At 30.9% G+C, this 23,176-nt stretch overlaps 1 protein-coding gene across 16 annotated transcripts; it reads left to right on the forward strand.

Moving 5' to 3' along the window:
* The first annotated feature begins 4,173 nt into the window (after positions 1-4,173).
* On the forward strand, positions 4,174-22,828 carry LOC114169854 (uncharacterized). Of its 16 annotated transcripts, XM_085668836.1 has the most exons (12): positions 4,174-4,289; positions 4,738-4,861; positions 6,862-6,973; positions 7,072-7,186; positions 10,572-10,667; positions 11,376-11,476; positions 12,275-12,307; positions 12,427-12,525; positions 13,186-13,230; positions 15,731-15,793; positions 19,048-21,484; positions 21,799-22,828. In XM_085668836.1, the coding sequence occupies exons 2-10, from the start codon at positions 4,752-4,754 to the stop codon at positions 15,737-15,739; spliced, it is 720 nt and encodes a 239-aa protein (XP_085524962.1). In that variant the 5' UTR covers positions 4,174-4,289; positions 4,738-4,751; the 3' UTR covers positions 15,740-15,793; positions 19,048-21,484; positions 21,799-22,828. The 16 variants fall into 16 exon arrangements, with proteins under 16 accessions (XP_085524962.1, XP_027910982.1, XP_027910985.1 ...); XM_028055181.2 differs by having other exon boundaries at positions 19,048-22,828; XM_028055184.2 differs by having other exon boundaries at positions 12,427-12,508; positions 19,048-22,828.
* Positions 22,829-23,176: the final 348 nt, after the last annotated feature.

The raw sequence follows: 23,176 nt of genomic DNA on the forward strand, positions 1-23,176 counted from the left end.
TTATATAAATTGATAACTATATATAATGTTGTTAAAAGTTTTGTAGTGAAGTTAAAAGATAAGTTTATACTATATCCTAAATATAAATCAAACTGAAAAAAAAAACAATATATGGATATATAGTATTAAATATTTGTCATAATTAGGTGTGAAAATATAGACTAATTCATGTGACATCTGAAAACTAATATTTAATTAATCTTAAACTATAAAATATAAGCAAAGTCTATGTCAAATTCAAGGTGGAAATTTTTATATAAAAATTGTGTGATTATTGTTAAGATTTTTTTTTTCAAAATTATGATATATTTTGCTTAATTTGATTTTTTTTTCTTTAAAAATGCTTATTTAAAAAACATGGAATAACAAAATATAACTTTTTTTTAAATAATATTTTTCTTTATCTGATTCAAAATGAAAGAAACACAATAATCTTGAAAATCAGCTTACAACTCTTATTTTCAACTTGATTTTTTCGCTCTTCTATTAAATGCTATGAATTTACTTTGTTTGGACGAAGTATTTCAACAATGTTAAGAAATTGAAATGTATTGTATTTGAATTGCTTGCAATTAAATTTCTTTCATTTTCTAAATAACTTGTTTGGATAAAGAAATAAAAATACCTTACATTTCAATTTCTTGTTTGGATAAAATAATTGAATTTCTTTTGAGATAAAATTTCATTTTATCAATATTTATTTTAGGCTTAATTATGTTTTGAGTTCATGATAAATTTGGAAACGGTCAGGCTTGTCGAGTCAACGGGGTGGTTTGGTTGTTGGGCCTACCCGACATGTTTGGGTTGTTAGGCCCGCTCGACACCTCTAGGTCGTTTGGCCCACCAAACTCGTGTGGGTCGCCAAGCTCGCCCTTCTGCTTGGGCCATCAGACCCGCTGATTTGTCTTGGTTGTCAGATCGATTAAGCCCATCTCTGTCTTCGAGCCCACCCTACTCGTTTGGGTTGTCAATCTTGTTTGGATAGTCGGGTATGTCCGACCTATTTATGTCGTAGGGTCATTCCAGTCTGTTTTGGCCGTTGGGCTAGCCCAACAAATCTTGGTCGTTGAGCCTACTTGGGCGATGTGGGTTGTCGGGCTTGACCGACCTGTTTGAGTTGTCAAGCCTGCCTGACCCATATGTGTCATCAAGTCACCCCGTCCGTTTGGGTTTTCGGGCCCGCCCGACTCGTCTGGGTCGTCAGGTTCGCCTGACCTTTTGAGTCGTTGGGCCACCCGACTCGTCTAGGTCGTCAGGTCCGCCTGACTTGTTTGGGTCATCGAGACCGCCTAAACCGTTTAGGTCGTCGAGCCTGCCTGACCCGTCTAGGTTGTTGGGCCCGTCTGACTCGACTAGTTCGTCGGGTCTGCTTAACCTCGTTTGGGTCGTCTGAGCCGCCTGACCCGCCTAAGTCGTCAAGGCCACCTAGACGAGTATAAGTCAAAATAGTTAGCCAACAATTAAGACTTCAAGTATTACCACTTTATCTAAAATGGTCTCCTTCAACTATTTTAGGTTATATAAGTTACACTTTTTTGCGACAATCGTTGCCCACCATTGTGAATGAAACAACCAAGCAAAGAGTAAGGCAATTCGTTGTCTCAACGTTCATAAATCAATCCTTTTTTACAATCACCCTTTTTCATTGTATAAAAACCACAAAACAAACTAACCCAAAAAAGAATTTGTTTAATTTATCTAGCCAATTTTAGACAAAAAAGGCGTAAATATATGTGTGTATAAGTCAAAAGGTTGTTCCATACTTATAATAGAACACTGTGAGTGATCTGATAACAGTACTAGGACGTAACTCAATCTCAAAAGTTAGTTCGTGAGGTGAAATTTGTCCATTACATAAACTAATTTGGTTGTCTCAATATCACTATCACGGGTAAACAATCTCCATTAGAAGGCAACAAATTGCAAGTGAGAACAAAAATGCCCTTTCATCCAGAAAAAATACAGATGGAGGATGTTACCACATACATAAGTAACCATTGCCAAATTGCTCATATAAATACCAAGAACTTGACAATAACTGAGTTGGACAAGAAGCAACAGCAGGATGAAAAACTTAGTAAACTTGACGAATTGATGTTGGTTTGCAGAGGTGAGTGGGTCTTTCAGATGCTGAGCCACAGTTCATAAAGATTTAGTACCCTCAAGATAAATCTCTTCTCGTTCAGTTTCCATAAGCAACATCCACAAGATTTAACACGTATCCATTCAATATTAACAAAGTTGTCAATCCCTTCAATGACTGATATAACACTGTTTGGTCAAAATTTATAACAATAACCAAATTGAATCATTTTTTAAAAAATAATACCAAATTGAGACAAATAAAAAATTAGAAGACCAATTTGATACTACTTCACAAAAAAAGTGACTAAAAGAGTAATTTAAAAAAAAAAACTCAAAATTTTTAAATTTATAAAGTTACACGTTAAAATGTTAGAAATACTCTATCATACTTCCACCGTCCTAAAAATAATCTAAAAGATTCATAACAAATTTTGCTTATCCATGTAAATCAAACATATTATCCATATAATTATATTTGTTTTATTTTTCTTTTATCGTGTTTAGACTTAACCATGATTTTTGTCTTCGATTCTCCCTTTTATATTTGAAATCAAATTATGAATTCTGACATGATATTGAACATTTATGATTAAAACGCTAACAAACCTGTTGTTGACATCAATCATACTAATTGCCTTAAGGAGTAGGAATGAAAGTAGGTAAATAAAAACATCTTCCTAATCACATTTACACAAAACAGTGAGATAAGAAATACATAAAAAGATAAGATAAAAATGGAGTATAACGCGAAATATGAGATATGAAAAATAATAACATATCTTATACGTTTTCATGTGTGAAAATATTTGATAATTTTGAAGATGATTTGAATGAGAGGGAGAGGGAGTCCATGGATTGAAAGAATTTGATGATTAAATTTTTGTGTATTTTTAAGAATTTTGGAGGTGAAATTGAAAGAATTTAAGATAAAAGTAAGTAGATTTTAAATTTTTTAAGAGTTTTGAAGATGAAATAGAGAGAATTTAAGATAAAAGTAAGTAAATTTTAAAACGAAGTTTTGAAAATTTATGAAAGATTTGAAGATGTAATAAAATAAAAAAAATTAAAATGTAAGATTACTTTTTACTTTTTATAATTATTACTGTTGTTATTAGTATTAATATTTATTTTTATTGTTATTATTCTTTATTATTTATTACTATTGATATTTATTGTTGTTTTAATTAAAATTTTTCTATCCAACAATCTTAATAGAAAAACAGTTATTGAGATTATGATTCTTTAAGTAATATGATTTGTTTTTAAAAAGATCAGTGTATATTGTTTCCATGCCTCTGCCAAAATGTTAATTATAATTATTTTTCTTTGTACAATCCGTGCATTATTAATGCAACACAAAAAACAAGGTTAAAAATAATTTCATACATCAAAATCGGTTCCAGCAATAAGAGAACCTATTCTCATACATGTGAAATCGATTACTTTTTCCTTTGTTTTGTTATATAATCGATCCAACCACAACATAATCGATTCTCACCGTAATAACCTGAACCATGCATTATCCAACCACATTCTTCAATTACCACGGAAGTTTATAACACCTCCTATAATAGTGCATGCATATGAAAATGCCGTGATTTAAACAAAAGTATTATTATCAAAACTCATGTATCACTTTCAAATATTATTGAGAAAAAATAAATTTCCTTGACTTCCAATCGTAAATATTTACAAATTTTAACGAATTTATATATTTTGGTGAAATAAAATACAATAACATGATAATACAAATGCAAGAATAGTTAAATTTGATATGAGTAGAAATATAAAATCTCATTTCAAAATAATATAATAAAACAATGTAATTTCTCAATTCCAGCCACATTTTGTATTCACAAAGTTAAAATAAATATGGAAAACTAAAAACTCATACATTATAAATACACATACTCAATAGTTAATATAATATAGTCATACATTAATAATAATTAATCAACCAGTTAAAGAAGTAATGTATACTTTTATTTTTTTCTTAATCTTAACTGTTTAAATACGATTTTATTGTCCGTATTATATTTTATATGTAATAAAATATTGAGAAGTTAGAAGGCTTTATAATAATAGTAATAATAATTCAAAATTGTTTCATTACCTCTAAGTTACCTACAATACAGTCGAAGCTACGCAATCTGTAACACTGCTCACACATTGCCAAATCCCATGAAAATGGCCACCACCATCAGGTCCGTTTTCTAATACTGGATTTCTTTTTTCTTTCTTTCTCTTTCATCGTTGAAAGATGATTATTGGCTCCACGGTCATGGATAGCTCTTTAATCCAAAGATCAAGTAGAAAAGAGGGGCGTTTCTTTGAATCGATCTTTGAGATATGAGAACATGACAACTAATTAAGATGTGGCATGAATCTAGATATGGACAAAATTGAGGAAATACTTTATGTAATTTAATGTGTCTGTGTACATCTTATAAACCTAGGTTTTTATAACGTTTTGTTTTGTTGTTTAACGGTTTCCTTGACTATACAATTTATTGATGGACGGTTGAAAACCATTTATTTATATGGGTTATCTTGGATTATCTTCATAATATTTCATACATTTATATTCATTTTTGCACTTTATTTCCTTTAGGAATTCAATTTGACAAGAATAGTCCGTTTTTCGTTTTTCAGTTTATCAAAATTAGATGGATAACAATAATTGGAGACCTAATCAAGGTACTGAAGCCAATATGGATATCAGTGATTGGAGAGGTGGCATGCAGCAAGAGTCACGCCAAAGAATTGTCAACAGAATGTAAGATTTAGTCGTAATATTGTCGCACTGATTTTTACTTTTGTTCATAATTCCATAGATCGCCAACATTTTCGTGTGGACTCTGGTCTTCCTTCCAAGTGATAAATGGATGTATATGAAAGAGCATCAATAACAGCGTCATATTGTGTAATTGTAATCCTCTGATGCAAAAAGATATGAAATATGTGCTCAAATGTCTGGCGATTAGGTTAACAAAATAATTAAATGGGTTCATTTTTCCTTCAAACGAATATTTAATAAAATATTTCTTTTATTATTGGTTTTAATGTCATAATTAAAGTGTAGGGATGAGGTTTAGCATGTCACCGTTGCACATGCTCATTGATGTGTTAGTGGGACAATTTTGTTAAAATCATTTGTGCCTTGTAAGATCGTATCATTTTACATGTCAAAGGTCCTGCGCAAGCTGAACTTATTGCTGAACTTATTGAGGGTAGGATCACTCTGGTGATGTGATTTACGAGGTTGAAATTATTAACTTTTATGAATTATTTTGAATTATTTCTATCATGTTACAAATTTTATTTCTCTCTCTAGTTGTCTATACATTTATGATTATGAATTTTCAATTTAAGTTTTTTTAATGATGTGAGTTTTTTTTTCTTTATCTATGTTCTTTTTATGCATATGTGTTATTTATAATTATTATTAGGTTGAAATTTAAGATCTTATGATTCGAGTTTCTAGCTTTCCACTCCCTCTTGATTCTAGGTAGTAACTAGAGTTTAACAACTTTGGAGTAGTCATACTTTGGTGTTGACCATGATATCACCGAAAAATACAAAGTTTTTTCAATTTTTGGTGTTATTGCACAATGTGTTAGAATGAACTTTTGCTATTGTGGGTGCATATTTAGATATCTCAAAGGAGGGGAGCTGAGTTTATTTTTTCGATTTGCTGTTATTATTTTTCATGCACTATCATTACTCTCATTTGGTGTGTTTGGTTGGAGGTTACTGCCATTATTTTCACAGAGGAACATGTTTTTCTTTGCATACTAGATTTAGGATTGTGTATTTTGCTCTTAAATAGCTTATACATATTTTCTCTTCAAAGAGAATATATGGCTGATGGATATTTAGTGGAAAACTATAGTACTATTAGTAGAATTTTGTTCTCTTATGTTTTTGATAGAGTTCATATATGCAAAGGAAACTTAAATGCATACGAAACAAGACAACAATTGGAGTTGAATCTTATGGTTGCGTTAAAACTTGAAATCATTTCTTGAGAGGCTTGAATCAATGACTCTAATCACAAGATCAACACTTGAAATCATTTCTTGAGAGGCTTGAATCAATGACTCTAATCACAAGATCAATATAGAACAGGAACAAGTGTAGGATCTAGAATTCTATACTAGAACAATGTAGAATTCAAGCTAGCCAAATAAAATCATTAACAAGAACATAACTATGGATAGAAATGGATTAGGATAGAGTTGAACTAAAAATTATAGAGCATACGGACATGAACACAAATTAATGGAGAAAAGGTGGAGGAGGAGAATACTTAAATGGTGGAAGAAACTGGTGTGCTACTTGAATTTGAAGTTCCATCTTCATCTTCATGGTAAGCAACAAGGAAGAGTAATCACTTGGACTACTAAAAAACAAGATAAAACTCATGGTTGAGAACTACTCTCACAACTGCTTCAAACTCTCAATTTTTCATATATTTCAGAAGTTATTTTCGAAAGAAAGGCATTGCTATACTTAACCACTCATGCTAGTCTTGGCTGAGAATATTACAGGAAAAAGAGAGGGAAATTCGAAAATTTAAATTTAAATCTATTGCTTGCACTCCATTTCTGATATCCATTCTACTATATTTGTTTTTTGTTTTGAATATGTGTATGATTTCAGTAAGGTATTTTTTACATTAACGAGCTTATAACATTATGGGATTGTTTATTGACCATAAGTTTTCTATAATTTGTATTATTTAGTTATTGAATCGCTTTTCTTCATCGTCTATAGAATGGACACGTTAAAAAGACATCTTCCTATTTCTGGTCAAGAGGGATTGCATGAACTTCAGAAGATTGCTCAAAGGTTTGAAGAGAAGATTTTTAGTGCTGCAACAAGCCAGGTACGTATTTGATTATAGATTTATCAATTTGGGATTATGTTTACAATTACATTCAATATGAAAGATTGATGGTTTAATGGGATATTCCCTTATTTCAGTCTGATTATCTACGAAAAATATCATTGAAGATGCTTACAATGGAGACTAAATCCCAGGGCAACATGGCCAATGCTCCAAATCAAGGTGGTCCAAGTAATAAACCTCCCAATCCAGGTTAGCTTTTTATGACTTTGGCATAGTGCTATATTCACATTCTAACGTGATTTGACTTGGAGTTGTCTCAAGTTCAACTTAAGTTGTTGGGACTGTCTTGTGTCCTATTGTTGCGAAGTATCGTTAACATTTGATTTTTGTCTGTTGGTGTTACATATGATTCTGGTAGTTGTTTTTGAAACACTGTTCCTTTTAAACTTTTCCATTGATATCAACCTTTTAAATTTATCTATTAAGAACATTGCAATGTCTCTGTCTAAATCCGTTGTTGACTTGCAATTTTGGTTTCCTTTGCCATTCCTGCTTTTTGCCATGCCGATTTTCGTATCTAAAGTGAAATTTATTTTTAAATGTTTGGTTTGAATTTGAACACCAAATACATGTATGTCTTCTTTTTATTGGATTAGATTGTATGTAGATTCGAACTAAGTGATTGATTGCCAAAAGGTAAAGGATGCGATTGTTGTATCCTACATCAGGAATCTTTTGTTAATCTTGAGTTTAAGCCTTCGACCAAAAAGGGCGCATTGAAATTACAAACCTAGGTGTTGGTTGGGTAACCGTTTGACCAAAATTGATAGGGCAAGGAAGGTGGGCCTAGACACTCACAGTAAGCACAAGGTTTAGAGAGTGCATGAAAGGAGAAAAAAAGATGTGAAGAGTAGTGTTGTGGTGGCAAAAGATGTAACCAAATCAATTAAGGAATGAGAGGGATAGGGAGAATATAAGGGAGTAAAATAAGAGGTAGTGGGGAGAGAAAAAATCTGGTTAGGAGTGAGAATGTTGTTTCCTTGAAAGAGCTTGCTCTGTGTCAATAGGATTGTTAACCCTAATGTATTTTTGATACATTTTTGAATAATAATATTTGCTTTATTTCATCCATTTTTATTGTTGGATCCCTAACAAAAATCAATCTAATTGTGAATGGACAATACAAATTACACAAAAAGGAAAAATGTGATGAAATGCTTAATTTTTGAAAGTTCAAAAAGCTTGAACCACATTGTTAACTTTTTATTCCCTCTGAAGGCCAACTTGTATCCATTATTAAGGTAGTTTGGCTTTTTCATACAATTGCTTTCTTTTATTTGGACCTTTCTTGCTTGCTTAATAGCTTTTTGGTAACTTCAACTTCTTGTTAGGTTGCAAAATTCCAATTGTGTGTTGTTAACATTTTGGATCTTGATGTTATATCTTAAGCTTTTTGTGGGTTTGTCTGTCTTAGCCAATCACTGTTTATTTAATAGGGCTTGTAATTCCATCTCAAGTTCACAATCCTGGGCAGCAACATTCTATTCCTATGCCCAACAATCCCAGGCACGCCAACAACTTATGCAAAATAATATTGTCGCACTGATTTTTACTTTTGTTCATAATTCCATACCATAGATTGTTCCATAGATCGCCCCATTCAACCAGCCAAGACACTGAAAACACAACAAACCAATGAATCATAGTAAAATTGAAATTGAAATGATTGAACCAAATTGAATTATAGTCATCTAGTTAAAACTAAATTTTCTCTTAATTGTTTTTGAATTATTATATGAATTGTTTGAACTATTACCAATGGACATAAGATTATGAAATTGAAGTAGTTTTACTTCAAGAAATAAAGAGTTTTTCTTTTATGTACCTTGTTACCAACCACAAAAGGCCGGATCTCATTGGCTTTGTTTTAGATAAATATTCTCCTCCATATTTTTTTTCTGGCTCCTATTTTTCTTACATTTATGCAGATTTGATTCTAGGATGTCTAACTACTTGTGTTCTCTGTAAAATAAATCAAATCATGCATTTGTATTCAATGTAAAAGATAGAACTTTGGCACAATGCACACTTTAAACATAAAACGGAATAGATAAATTCTGATGTGATTTTATATGAAAAAAGAACTAATCTTAAGTAGTTATTGATGGCACAAAAGTTCACGATAAGTAAAGCAACACAGGTTCTTATTCAGTAGTATGTAAGCTAAACACCAAGGGAGACCTTACAGCTATAGTTATCGCTAGATTAGATAAAAAACACTTTGTGGTCTAATAAGAACCTGTGATCAGATAAAACAACTATAGTTATTAGCTAAAGACCACAAAGTGTTTTATCTGATCTAGCGATAACTATAGCTGTAAGGTCTCCTTTGGTGTTTAGCTTAGATACTACTGAATAAGAACCTGTGTTGCTTTACTTATCGTGAACTTTTATGCCATAAATAACTACTTAAGATTAGTTCTTTTTTCATATAAAATCACATCAGAATTTATCTATTCCGTTTTATGTTTAAAGTGTGCATTGTGCCAAAGTTCTATCTTTTACATTGAATACAAATGCATGATTTGATTTATTTTACAGAGAACACAAGTAGTTAGACATCCTAGAATCAAATCTGCATAAATGTAAGAAAAATAGGAGCCAGAAAAAAAATATGGAGGAGAATATTTATCTAAAACAAAGCCAATGAGATCCGGCCTTTTGTGGTTGGTAACAAGGTACATAAAAGAAAAACTCTTTATTTCTTGAAGTAAAACTACTTCAATTTCATAATCTTATGTCCATTGGTAATAGTTCAAACAATTCATATAGTAATTCAAAAACAATTCAAAGAAAATTTAGTTTTAACTAGATGACTATAATTCAATTTTGTTCAATCATTTTAGTTTCAATTTTACTATGATTCATTGGTTTGTTGTGTACCAATCTTACCCGAGAAACATCTACTACTAATAGAGCACCCCACACCAACCTAATACTTTAGGTACCAATCTTTTTGTAACCTTACATTTCTACTCAACACATTCCTAACCTAACAACTACTATGCCTGCAAAGAATCTCAATTAAAAGTAACCAGTATCATGTTAGTCAATGTGTAAAACAAAATCCTTGAGTGTAAGCTCATTGACACTAGCATTTCACATAATCAAGCTTCAACACAAATTGCTTTAGTCAATTTTTGAAAATTAGTTGCCACACTCCAGCATATTTTTCTTCAAAAATTAAACCAAAAACACAAATGACCTAAAATCAAATAAAATCAAAGCAAAAGTGAAAACATAAACCAAATGAAATCAAAACAAAAACGAAAAAAAAAGATCCCATTGATTTCGTGACTTTGTTCTCCTTTCCCACCCTTTTCATTTTTATATTATCTCTGTTTTTATCTTTTTCAGGCTCTTGTATCTGGATGTTCTGCAGGAGGTTTAGATACTATTATACATTGTGATGAATTTCGTGAATTGTTTGTTAGAACCACAAGAGTAAAATAGTAGATTCTGCAGAACTATGAGGAGAAAAATGTTGTAAACAAACTCTGCAGTGAGGCATTGGTGCTTTCTCTTTTACGATATCCTCCCTTTATTGACACAAACTGCAATCTTTTATTTGCAGTTCATTGGAGGATGTGCAAGAGATGTGGCAACATGAGGCGATTGGCTTGCTCCACCTGCAAAGGAACCAAGTCTATTAGAGAAGGGGGATTACTTGGTATGAAGCTTGTTAAGGATTTATTTGAAACACTTGATCACACTGAATCACAGGTGAAGTAGATAGCATGTGTAAATGTGAAGACAAAGGTTATTTTTCATATCCTGATTGTTCTGATCTATAATCACTGTGGTTTATCTTCTCTGCCTCCAATTATAACAATGCGACTTATGCTTATAACTCTTCATACGTGCATTTGTTTGGTGTGTAGACGACAATAACAAATAGTGAAATGATAATGTGGGAGCAATAATTCTTTATTAATAAAACTTGAATAACAGGGTTAGAAAATTTCGACAAAGTATTTTTAATAGTATGAATTTTGAGCTCTTCTCCATTTGTCAATTTAGAGCTCTGATTTTGTGGAAAAAGCTGTGGACCTAGCAGCCAGAGAATTAATAGCATTCAAATTCATTGATTTTAGTTTTATTATATTAATTATATTAATACTATAACACTTTTTCTTTTATATAATTTCTTTGTCTTGTGAAACTGGTCCATAATAGAACAAAATCTGTTAATAGTTAATTGAATGTTTTTCATATTGATGTTTGAATCTAAATGATGAGAAACATTCATAAACTATTGGACTTCTTTGAGTTATTCAGACCACTCTAACTGCATTCCTATTCAATGACAATTATTTGTTGCGGCTGAATTATTTCTTCCTATACTTTTCTGAGAATTTTTTTTTACTTGTGTTTGCAGCCATTGGCAAGTGCATTGGACTTGCTAAACATAGAGATGATCGTTGGGAATTGGCAATTGCTCCAGGTGTCTCACCATCATCAAGATATCAGCATGCAGCGGTTTGATTCAATCTATATTATTTTATTCTCATTTTTCTTCAGTGGCTGCATCACAGAGTTGTGCGTAATATATTTTCATTAATAGTGAAAAGTATTCTGCATACAAGTTTACTTCAAATATATAGGCACATTTTTTGTTGTGTTCAATTTTCTCCAGGTGGTTGTTGCTGCAGAGACTAGTGATGCATTAGGTGAATTTGGTCAATTCATTATTATATAATGTCGTTTTCTATATTTTATTTCATTTTATTTTTGTATTTAAATTACTCCAGATTACTAGATTGTTTGTTTTAATGGAAATAAACAAGGAAATTGTTGTGTCAATGTGAGTTTACTGTGACAAATGGAACATAAAAGGAAGGGAAATAATATAAAACTATTTTTAATACTGAAAGATTTCTTGCAATGATTGATTGATTAATTTTAAAGGGGGCTGCACTAGAATCAAATCAATTGCACAACTAGTGTGATTCGAATCTAGGAAAATTTTCTTGCCTAGTACATGAGCACTAATTGTAGTTCGCCTAGAGCTTGGAATTGTATTTTCATGGACACAAGTTTATAAATACAGGAGTTAGATTATTTATAGAACAATATTTAATCTCATTTTCAGCACAAGTAAATGTGCCTCCTCAACACTGCTAAAATGGTACTTATAACCATTGTTTTTATTGATTATCTTATTGCTTGTTATGGTTGACACGGTGTTTTGAACTATGTGGTTGGATTTCTTTGTTACAATCTTGTTGCAGAATTTTGATGAGGTCTAGGCTACTTACGGTCTTTTTGTTGTTGTAGAATTTTGATGATGTCTTGATTCCTGAAGACCATGTAAGTAGGAGCTATAATGACACTTACTATGTAGACCCTCAGACTGTTTTAAGATGCCACACAAGTGCTCATCAGGCAGAATTAATTGAGAAGTGGTCACACTCATTTCCTTGTTACAGGAGATGTTTATCGTAGGGATTCAATTATTTGCAGCAACAGACTTAAAGAAATGCCTTGAGGGTCTAGCAAGTCATTTATTTGGTATTTTGAAATGGCCGGTAGACATACTTCATTATTAGTTGCTGCATTTTAATATTAATGAGGCTTTGTAAGATGAATTAGTTGAAGCGAAGAAACTAATCAATTTAAATCTTGTAGATACTTCATCTTTACTGCACATGTCAATGCATGCATTTTGTATTGTTCAAAAACACTCTTCAAAATATTATTTAGTGTGGATATTTGCTTTATGACTTTTGACTAGTGGTGATGGAAGTTCTGGAAATATCCACTTCGAGGGTAAGGTTGTATACGTTTGACCTCTCTAGACCTGACACTGATAGGAGTTCTGAGCTTCGCTTTATGTTTTAACCTGTTCCAAAATTTATTAAAAATTGTAGGATAATATAAAAAAAATACATGTGCATAATTTATAGTCTTCCCTAGTGCAGTATTTGGATACAAAGGACAGGGGAAGAGGGATTCTAAAGGAAAGCATGAGTGTGTTAATGAAGAAATTTACCAGTATATACTTAGAAGAGTCAAATCAAGCTATTAGTTTAAGAGTAATTTGTTCTAATTAGTCAAAGGAAGAAACCATGTGTTGTGACCACACAAATTCATGATGTAGTCATCTTGAGATTCACAATGTTATTTGTTTAGTTCTTTTTGTAATATCGTCTCTAATGTATTGCTTGCTTTTTTATTTTTTTATACAGTTTTCCAAGGGTCAATTGGGAGTCAAATTTAAGCCATTTTCAAAGGTAACGGCTACATGTCTAAATGGCTGCCTATACTTGGTTCATTTGTAATAACTTTTTTCTGAGTATGTTCACGTCTAGGAATATCTCTTATTCTTAGTCCTTAATGTGTCCTGCAATTGAAACTAGAAAGCTAGATGAGAAATATTCATGTGATTGAAAGTTAAGATGGTCTACAGTTAGCTGTAGACTTACATTTTTCACGGCTCTACTGCTTTACTATCTTAATTCGATGATAGACTACATAGCGGCAGCGGCTATACTGCTGGATCAGATGGAGATTCCTTAGTAGGCCTTAAGCAAGACTGGTGCATTATGAGGAGTTTATGAGAGAAAAAAGAGAAAGAAGAAGGAAGATAATTAAGGAGCTGTTGATGTGTGATACAGACCCAAATACAATTAAGTGAACTTGACAGCTTCAAATAAATGTAGGACCTAGTTGAGGGCATTCTGTTCATCATTTTACGAAATATACACACTTGTTAAGATAGGGAAAACAACTAAAATAATCACAACTTCACCTTTATTAAAAGCTAAGTAGTAAAATGTGTCCGGTTAAGATCTAAAAATTCAGGTGTTCATTGAAAACTAAATGCTCTGGTTGAAAATAGTAAAATGCCGAGTAATCATGGGAATTTGTGTATTCTTTCATTGTTCTGGTTGTGATATTGGTGTTTAAGTCTTTTTTATCTGAATATCAACGTTGATAACCCCTTTATAGATTGCTGATTTGTTAATCCATTGTTCTTCTTTGACCTAAGTAGTTTAACTAGGATTGATAACCTTGGAGAGATTGTCTTTTTAGATTTGAGTGTATACTACTACATGACTTTTATGCTTGTTTGGTTTTAGCAAATAGGAAACTGGCGTTATTTTTGTCCTTTTTCAGTATTTTAGCATCTTCTATAGACTATTATTATTATTAGGGGCACAACAGAAAACTAATAGAACTTGATTTTATGGCAAGTGGTTAGAATGTGGCTCTTGAAATTGCCAGGTGTTGCAGTTGAACTTAAAGTTAATGATAACAGTGAATTAGTTAAAGTTAATGATAACAGTGAATTAGTTAAAGTTAATCTTACATAGATACCCTTTATCAGTTACAAACCTAAAGCATCCAAGTCTTGTGCTTCATCTGGTATCAAAACAAACTAGTTTCCTTTGTTTAAGATTTTTATAGATCAGGGATTTGAATCAATAGTGAAATTATATCCATTTCACGTGTTTTCTTATATTATAAGAATTAGATTTTTTTTTTCATTTATGTTTTTTAAGCTATGTAGAGTATCTCCTCGAAATTTATGGAAACCTTGGATAATTACAACTAGATTTTGTCTAATAATGCAATATAGAGAAAAAAGTTAATTATAGAGTTAGTCTAATAATTAATAAATATGTTTTGGAATTTTTAAAAATTTAAAAAATATTTTAAATAATTTTTGATAGTTTTTAATTGTGAAAATATGATATATTTTGTAATGGTTTTTAACCGTCAAAATATTATATATTTTGTGACGATTTTTAAACATAAAAATGTTATATTTTGTGACGGCTTTTAACGGTTAAAATATAATATATTTTGTGTCGGTTTTTAACTGTAAAAATATGACAAAATATAATCAAATTAGATTACATTTTGTAGTAGTTTTTAACTGCCAAAATATGATAAAATATAATCAAATTAGACTACATTTTGTAATGGTTTTTAACCATTATAATTTTTTTTTTCTTTTCTGACAACAATACCAACGGTTAAAATATTTTTGTCAAATTATTTTTGACATGTATAATTGTGACGGTTATTTTAATGGTAAAAAAATTCATTTGTGATGGTTTTTAATCGTTAAAAATTGTAATTTTAAGCTTCACAAATAGTCATTTTTCTTTTGTAGTACATGGATGTAAAAATCTACTTCGTAAATCAAATATATTACCCTCTATACGACTACCATAATAATTAAAATTCTCATAATTAAAATGAGACAGTATAATTTCTCCTAAAAAGATGAAATTTAGGTATATGTTTTAAGGTTATGACTGAACCCTTGCCATTGAATGGACTGTGTAAATCATAGTATTCATTTATGGGTAAGGTCATTTTAAAGACTGAAGCATAACGACATTCATCTTCAGTCTTCAGGCAAATTCGATAACATTATAGGATAAGATAGGATAGTGAGTGCTCTTGGATATGTGTTTTTTCTTCACTGTAAGTAGCTGCCCCACTAACCTTAGGATAAAACAATTTTTTCTCTAAAGAATGGGTGTCAACATTGGGAGGTTTATTTTTTCTAAATAAAGGGTGTTAACTTTGGTTAGTGTATTTTCTCGCTCCCTTTCCTAATTTATTTATTTGAAGTTATGCATTTTCTTGCAAATCTTGAATTTATTACTTTAGGTTCTTGCAATTTAGGCTTCTAATTCATTTTCCTGCACTTCTAATTCATTCCATTATGCGTCTAAACATCTTGCAATTTAGAAATTCTATTGGATTTGGCTGTAGGTGCGGTGAGAAGCAATAAAAAGGAAACAAAAGTGGAACAAATAATTATGTTCTTCAGATAAGGTAATTCGTACTTCTGTATGGATAAAATTGTTCTGAGATATTATGTTGGCTAACTGTGTAAGTGTAATTGTATGGTTAGAATTGTGTAAGAGTGTGACAATGAATTAGTTAGTGAATCTTGGAATGAAATCATATCGCTTAAGCAAAAAATTGGTTGTGTTGAGTGTGAATTTAGGGATAACATAACATTAATTGATTTTTTAATATATGTTAATTATTATAAGAGCATGTCTATTCAGCTAATGCAATATCTTTGGTTGTGCTAGAGAAATTAGACTTGGTGAGTTTATTTCCCTTAAAAGTTTGACATGGTAGGAGTAATTAGAAAATAGAGGTTCTCGTAATATTTTTTGCAGATTTAATGATGATTTTTTTTTCATAGTGATGCCTGCAGAAAATTATTATGAAATGAATTTCATTTATGTATTATGTTTGTATTTAGTCTATTAAAAGATGATAGCTATCTTAATTTTTGTTATAACTAGAATTTATGTAGAGTAATTGAGTGCTTGATTTCTAGTGAATGGCTTTTGAAAAATTAGGTATGAGTTTTTCAACTTAGAATTGTGTTTTAGAAAGATATGTTATGTCTTGTAGCCTAATTGTGATGGATTATTATGCTAGTTAGGAATTTAAGTGTGATTGTATGATTAGAATTATGGAGTAGTACGATGATGTAGTTAGCAATTTAGTTAATCTTTGAATGAAACATATCAATTAAGTGAAAATGTGGTTATGTTGAACATGGTTTGATGACCACATAGCTTTGAGTGTTGTTTTTAAAATGGGCTACACCTCAATAAGATGCCAATATGCTGTATTTGCAATTACGTGTGAGTAATTAGACTTGGTTAATATTTTTTTCAAAAGGTTTGACATGTTAGGGTAATTAAGAAATAGAGGTTTTTGTATCAATATAATGTTGATTCTTTTCATAGTCATGCTTACGAAAAAATTGTTGAGATAAATTTGACTTATGTAACGTTTAAAATGTTTTTATTTAGTCTAATAGAGGATGATGGTCTGGATAATTTTCAGTGGGATTAGAATTATGTAGATTAATTTTAGCCAACTTTGTAGGATGTATTGGGAATTAAATATGAATTCTTGAACTTAGGATTGTTTTATTAAGGGTTAAATATTTTTTGATCCCTTAACTTTCACCGAATTTTGGAATTAATTCATTTCGAAACTTTGGACCAATTGAGTCCTTTATCCTTCAAAATACATGTATTTAGTCCTTTTAATCAAATTTTATTAGATTTATTTGATGTTTCGTGCGCATCTCAGGATTGTATTTGCGTTTATATTGTTTGAAATGCGTTTGAAATGTTAAATAAACTTAACAAAATTTGATTAAAAGGACTAAATTCACGTATTTCGAAATATGAAAGACTAAATTGGTCCAAAGTTTTGAAATGAACTAATTACAAAATTCACTTAAAGTTAAGGGACCAAAAACATATTTAACCCTTTTATTAATATATCTGCAATATATTGCTTGTATTTGTGATGAGTTTCTATGTTGGTTAGGAATGTTAGTGTTATTGTACGATTAAAATTGTTTTGTAATATGATGATATAATTATTAGTTAATGAATGTTCTAGTGAAAAAAAAAAACACATGATTTGAGCAAAAAAGTTGGCCATGTTGAACATGAATTTATGGATGAAATAACTTTGAATGTTTTTTTTTTTTTTTGGTTGTATAGACAATTGTTAGTAGTATGTAAATTCTCTCAAAGCAATATCTATAATTGTGTGTTAGTAATTAGAGTAGATCAATATTTTTCACTAAAGCTTTTACATATTAGGTGTAATTAGAAAACAAAGGTTCTTGTAAACCTTTTTTAGTAGATTTGATGGTGCTTTATTTCTTAGTGACGCTTGGGGAAAATTATTATGAACCAAACATGATTCATGTATTGTTTGGAATTTGTTTATATTTAGTGTAATAAAGGATGATAGCCTTGTTAATTGTCGCTGTAGGTTAGAATTTATTTAGAGTAATTGAGTGTTGAAATTCTAGTGAAATATTTTTTGTTGATTTAGCCATGAGTCTTGAACTTAATATTGTATTAATAAAAAAATTGTTATGTCTTTTACTTAATTGTGATGTAGTATTATGTAGGCTAAGTGTGTAAGTGTGATTGTATGATTAGAATTGTGTAAGATTGTGATGATACAATTAATGGATTAGTTAGTGAATTTCGAAACAAATTTATATCACTTGAGTGAAAAAGTGTTCGTGTTGAATGTGAATTTAGGGATAACATAGCTTTAACTTATCTTTTAATATATGTTAGTCGTTATTAGAGTATGTCAATTCTGTTAATGTAGTATCTATGATTGTGCTTGAGAAAATAGTCTTGGTGAGTTTATTTCTCTAAAAGTTTGACAAGGTAAGAGTAATTCAAAAATAGAGGTTCTCATAAATATTTTTTGCAGATTTAATGATAGTGTTTTTCTTAGTGATGTTTGTGGAAAATTATTACAAGACAAATTTCACCTATGTACTGTTTGACATATTTTATATTTAGTCTAATAGAGGATGATAATTGTGTTAGTTGTTGTTGGAAGTAGAATTTATTTCATATGAGTGCTTTTATTTTGCATCTTTGAGTTCGTACTTGTTATTAGTTCATTAGCAAGTTCATAGAGTTATGTTTTCATGCTTGAGTTTCATATTCTATCTTTTTATTCTAATAGGTTTCTTTCCATTTTGATTTGCTTCTTGTTCAAGTGCAAAATATGTGTTGAAAATATGTTCTAGTGGTTTTGTTCTGGTGCTGGAAAATTATTGAGAAAAGTAGAAAAGAAGTTCATGAACAAAAGAGCAAAAGAAAAAAGTAATCAAAACAAGTGCACTAAAACCACTACTACTTTCTTTTGGATGTTTATTTTGCTTGCATTTGAAATTTGAAACTACTTTGAGGCTGTAAACTGGACTTTCTAGAACTATTGGTCTTAGTTTTGAGCTAAAAGAGTGACTATATGCACCATTAACGATTAGTCAAAGAGATAAATAAGCATCTTCTCTATTCTAGTTGTTTTTTGTGTTGTTTATTCATTTTAGTACATTTATTTAGGTGATTATCTTTGTTTGCTTAACCTTGGTTCTCTTTGTTTCCTTCTTGTTACTCTTAGTTTTGTCGTATAAACTATCCCTTTGAAGTTAACCTTCTTTATTTTTAAACCTTTTCTTGATTTCTCTTCTTTGACATCCTCTCGACTTTTGCTTATTTTATGTGTAGACTTTCTTTTGAGGTGAAATAACTTTTGAGGTAGTATCTTCGGAGTGAAAACCTAAAACCTAAAGGAGACTGGAAGCCTTAGTGAAGGAGTCAAGAAAAGGATGAGAGAAACACTTGGAAGGGAAAAGATGCGCAATTTTTATTTATTTGAGTTGTAATTTTTACTTGTTTTGCTTCTTGTAATCTTGGCCTAATTAGGTGTCTTGGGGGAGCCTTTGGTGTTCAATCCCATCTCCTAATTAGAACCTTAATTTCTTATAGTGAAGCGCATCTTAGTTGGTAAGTGCTTTGAAGGTTCTAAGTGCCTTCTAGCCTTTCCATTAGGCCGCATAGTTTAGCTTATTTGCTTTCCTTTTTGCTTTTTGCTTAAAGTTTAGGGCTTTCAAACGTAATTTTCTTTTGACAAGTTTGGTGCAAGATGATAAAGGGGAGTTTTTAATCTTTGAATTTTTCTCAATTTAAAATTGATTCCTCTTTCTCAATTTCAATTTTTACTAATCAATTTTTTTCAAATTTACTTCCTCCAATTGTTTTAAACTCTTGACTAGACTTTTCAAAATCACACTTCGAGTTGCTTTTACCTTTTAGGTTACAATTAGCTCAAAGTAGAAAAGGCACTTTTGTGAAGTGGCTTAAATAAAATAAGGTCTTCTTCGGTTCTTTCATTTAGATATATTTTGTTTGCATTACATAAATCTTTTGAATGTTTGTTTGATGACTAGTGTAGATAGATCTTTGATACTTGGGGAATTATATTCAGGTTGATCAATGATAAGAAAAGGGTCTTGTAATCGAGAAACATGAATATTTGAGGACAAATCTTTTTCTATTCTTATAGAATTAGGGTTTTGTTTTTCCTTTTTGTGAGACACTTGTAGGGCTTCCAAGGCTACAAATAGGGTGTCTTCCATGTAAATCACTATTGAATTTGAGTATTGTTATGTGGTGAATTATATGTCATTACTCATTTTAGGTTACTAAGGACATAACACCTCTCTTAGGTTTCCTTAAGTTACCATTACTTAAGAGTTTGTCCAACCTCTCTCCAGGGAACTCCAACATCATCATAGTATCTCCTTACTTTAGTCATACAGTTTGGCATCACATCAAAACAACCATATGACAAACATATTTTCAATATCATAAAACTTATTCCAACTAACAACCATTTAGGTGCCTTAATGTGTATCATGTCACTATAGATTGACATCAACCGTGTATGCGTTCTATAGATTGAAAAAGTGTATCATGTCACTATCAAACGAAACAATGATGGTTTATGAGCCTCAATGTGTATCAAAAATTACTTTGTATGAATTTGACAGCATACAATATACTGTTTTATTCAATCTAAAAATCGAAGTTGTAGTTGTGACGCTAATTTTGAAATCCCTATATAACTTGAGTTGGGTATACTCCCTAAATGGAACTCATGAATAGCACTTTGATTTTTTCTAGTACATAGTGCAAGTTCTAAAAGGGTATATTTTAGGTTGTCCCATGAGAAATTCTCGAATTGCACTTTGATTTTCTTGGTTCACTGTGCAAATTTCGTTTGGCTATATTTTTAACTGTGCCACCATAAATAGAATTGTCAATGTGAACATTGACTTTTGCAATAGAAAATTTTAATTTGCCCCTTCTTATTTCATATGTTGGTGAATTACTTGTTTGTTTTTTGATGGGCCAAAGAAGAAGGATTTCAAATTATAAGTTGAGTTCATATTTAACTCCCTAAATGGAACTGATGAATAGCACTTTGATTTTTTTTAGTACATAGTGCAAGTTCTAAAAGGGTATATTTTAGGTTGTCCCATGAGAAATTCTCGAATTGCACTTTGATTTTCTTGGTTCACTGTGCAAATTTCGTTTGGCTATATTTTTAACTGTGCCACCATAAATAGAATTGTCAATGTGAACATTGACTTTCGCAATAGAAAATTTTAATTTGCCCCTTCTTATTCGATATGTTGGTGAATTACTTGTTTGTCTTTTGATGGGCCAAAGAAGAAGGATTTCAAATTATAAGTTGAGTTCATATTTAACTCCCTAAATGGAATTGATGAATAGCACTTTGATTTTTTTTAGTACATAGTGCAAGTTCTAAAAGGGTATATTTTAGGTTGTCCCATGAGAAATTCTCGAATTGCACTTTGATTTTCTTGGTTCACTGTGCAAATTTCGTTTGGGTATATTTTTAACTGTGCCACCATAAATAGAATTGTCAATGTGAACATTGACTTTTGCAATAGAAAATTTTAATTTGCCCCTTCTTATTCGATATGTTGTTGAATTACTTGTTTGTCTTTTGATGGGCCAAAGAAGAAGGATTTCAAATTATAAGTTGAGTTCATATTTAACTCCCTAAATGGAACTGATGAATAGCACTTTGATTTTTTTTAGTACATAGTGCAAGTTCTAAAAGGGTATATTTTAGGTTGTCCCATGAGATTCTCGAATTGCACTTTGATTTTCTTGGTTCACTGTGCAAATTTCGTTTGGCTATATTTTTAACTGTGCCACCATAAATAGAATTGTCAATGTGAACATTGACTTTCGCAATAGAAAATTTTAATTTGCCCCTTCTTATTCGATATGTTGGTGAATTACTTGTTTGTCTTTTGATGGGCCAAAGAAGAAGGATTTCAAATTATAAGTTGAGTTCATATTTAACTCCCTAAATGGAACTCATGAATAGCACTTTGATTTTTTTTTAGTACATAGTGCAAGTTCTAAAAGGGTATATTTTAGGTTGTCCCATGAGAAATTCTCGAATTGCACTTTGATTTTCTTGGTTCACTGTGCAAATTTCGTTTGGGTATATTTTTAACTGTGCCACCATAAATAGAATTGTCAATGTGAACATTGACTTTCGCAATAGAAAATTTTAATTTGCCCCTTCTTATTCGATATGTTGGTGAATTACTTGTTTGTCTTTTGATGGGCCAAAGAAGAAGGATTTCAAATTATAAGTTGAGTTCATATTTAACTCCCTAAATGGAACTGATGAATAACACTTTGATATTTTTTAGTACATAGTGCAAGTTCTAAAAGGGTATATTTTAGGTTGCCCTATGAGAAATTCTCGAATTGCACTTTGATTTTCTTGGTTCACTGTGCAAATTTCGTTTGGCTATATTTTTAACTGTGCCACCATAAATAGAATTGTCAATGTGAACATTGACTTTCGCAATAGAAAATTTTAATTTGCCCCTTCTTATTCGATATGTTAGTGAATTACTTGTTTGTCTTTTGATGGGCCAAAGAAGAAGGATTTCAAATTATAAGTTGAGTTCATATTGAACTCCCTAAATGGAACTGATGAATAGCACTTTGATTTTTTTTAGTACATAGTGCAAGTTCTAAAAGGGTATATTTTAGGTTGTCCCATGAGAAATTCTCGAATTGCACTTTGATTTTCTTGGTTCACTGTGCAAATTTCGTTTGGCTATATTTTTAATTGTGCCACCATAAATAGAATTGTCAATGTGAACATTGACTTTCGCAATAGAAAATTTTAATTTGCCCCTTCTTATTCGATATGTTGGTGAATTACTTGTTTGTCTTTTGATGGGCCAAAGAAGAAGGATTTCAAATTATAAGTTGAGTTCATATTTAACTCCCTAAATGGAACTGATGAATAGCACTTTGATTTTTTTTAGTACATAGTGCAAGTTCTAAAAGGGTATATTTTAGGTTGTCCCATGAGAAATTCTCGAATTGCACTTTGATTTTCTTGGTTTACTGTGCAAATTTCGTTTGGGTATATTTGTAATTGTGCCACCATAAATAGAATTGTCAATGTGAACATTGACTTTCGCAAAGAAAATTTTAATTTGCCCCTTCTTATTCGATATGTTGGTGAATTACTTGTTTGTCTTTTGATGGGCCAAAGAAGAAGGATTTCAAATTATAAGTTGAGTTCATATTTAACTCCCTAAATGGAACTGATGAATAGCACTTTGATTTTTTTTAGTACATAGTGCAAGTTCTAAAAGGGTATATTTTAGGTTGTCCCATGAGAAATTCTCGAATTGCACTTTGATTTTCTTGGTTCACTGTGCAAATTTCGTTTGGCTATATTTTTAACTGTGCCACCATAAATAGAATTGTCAATGTGAACATTGAC

The sequence above is a fragment of the Vigna unguiculata genome, chromosome 11 (assembly GCF_037176805.1).
Source record: "Vigna unguiculata cultivar grain cowpea cultivar isolate G323 ecotype 2 chromosome 11, ASM3717680v1, whole genome shotgun sequence".
NCBI lineage: Eukaryota > Viridiplantae > Streptophyta > Magnoliopsida > Fabales > Fabaceae > Vigna > Vigna unguiculata.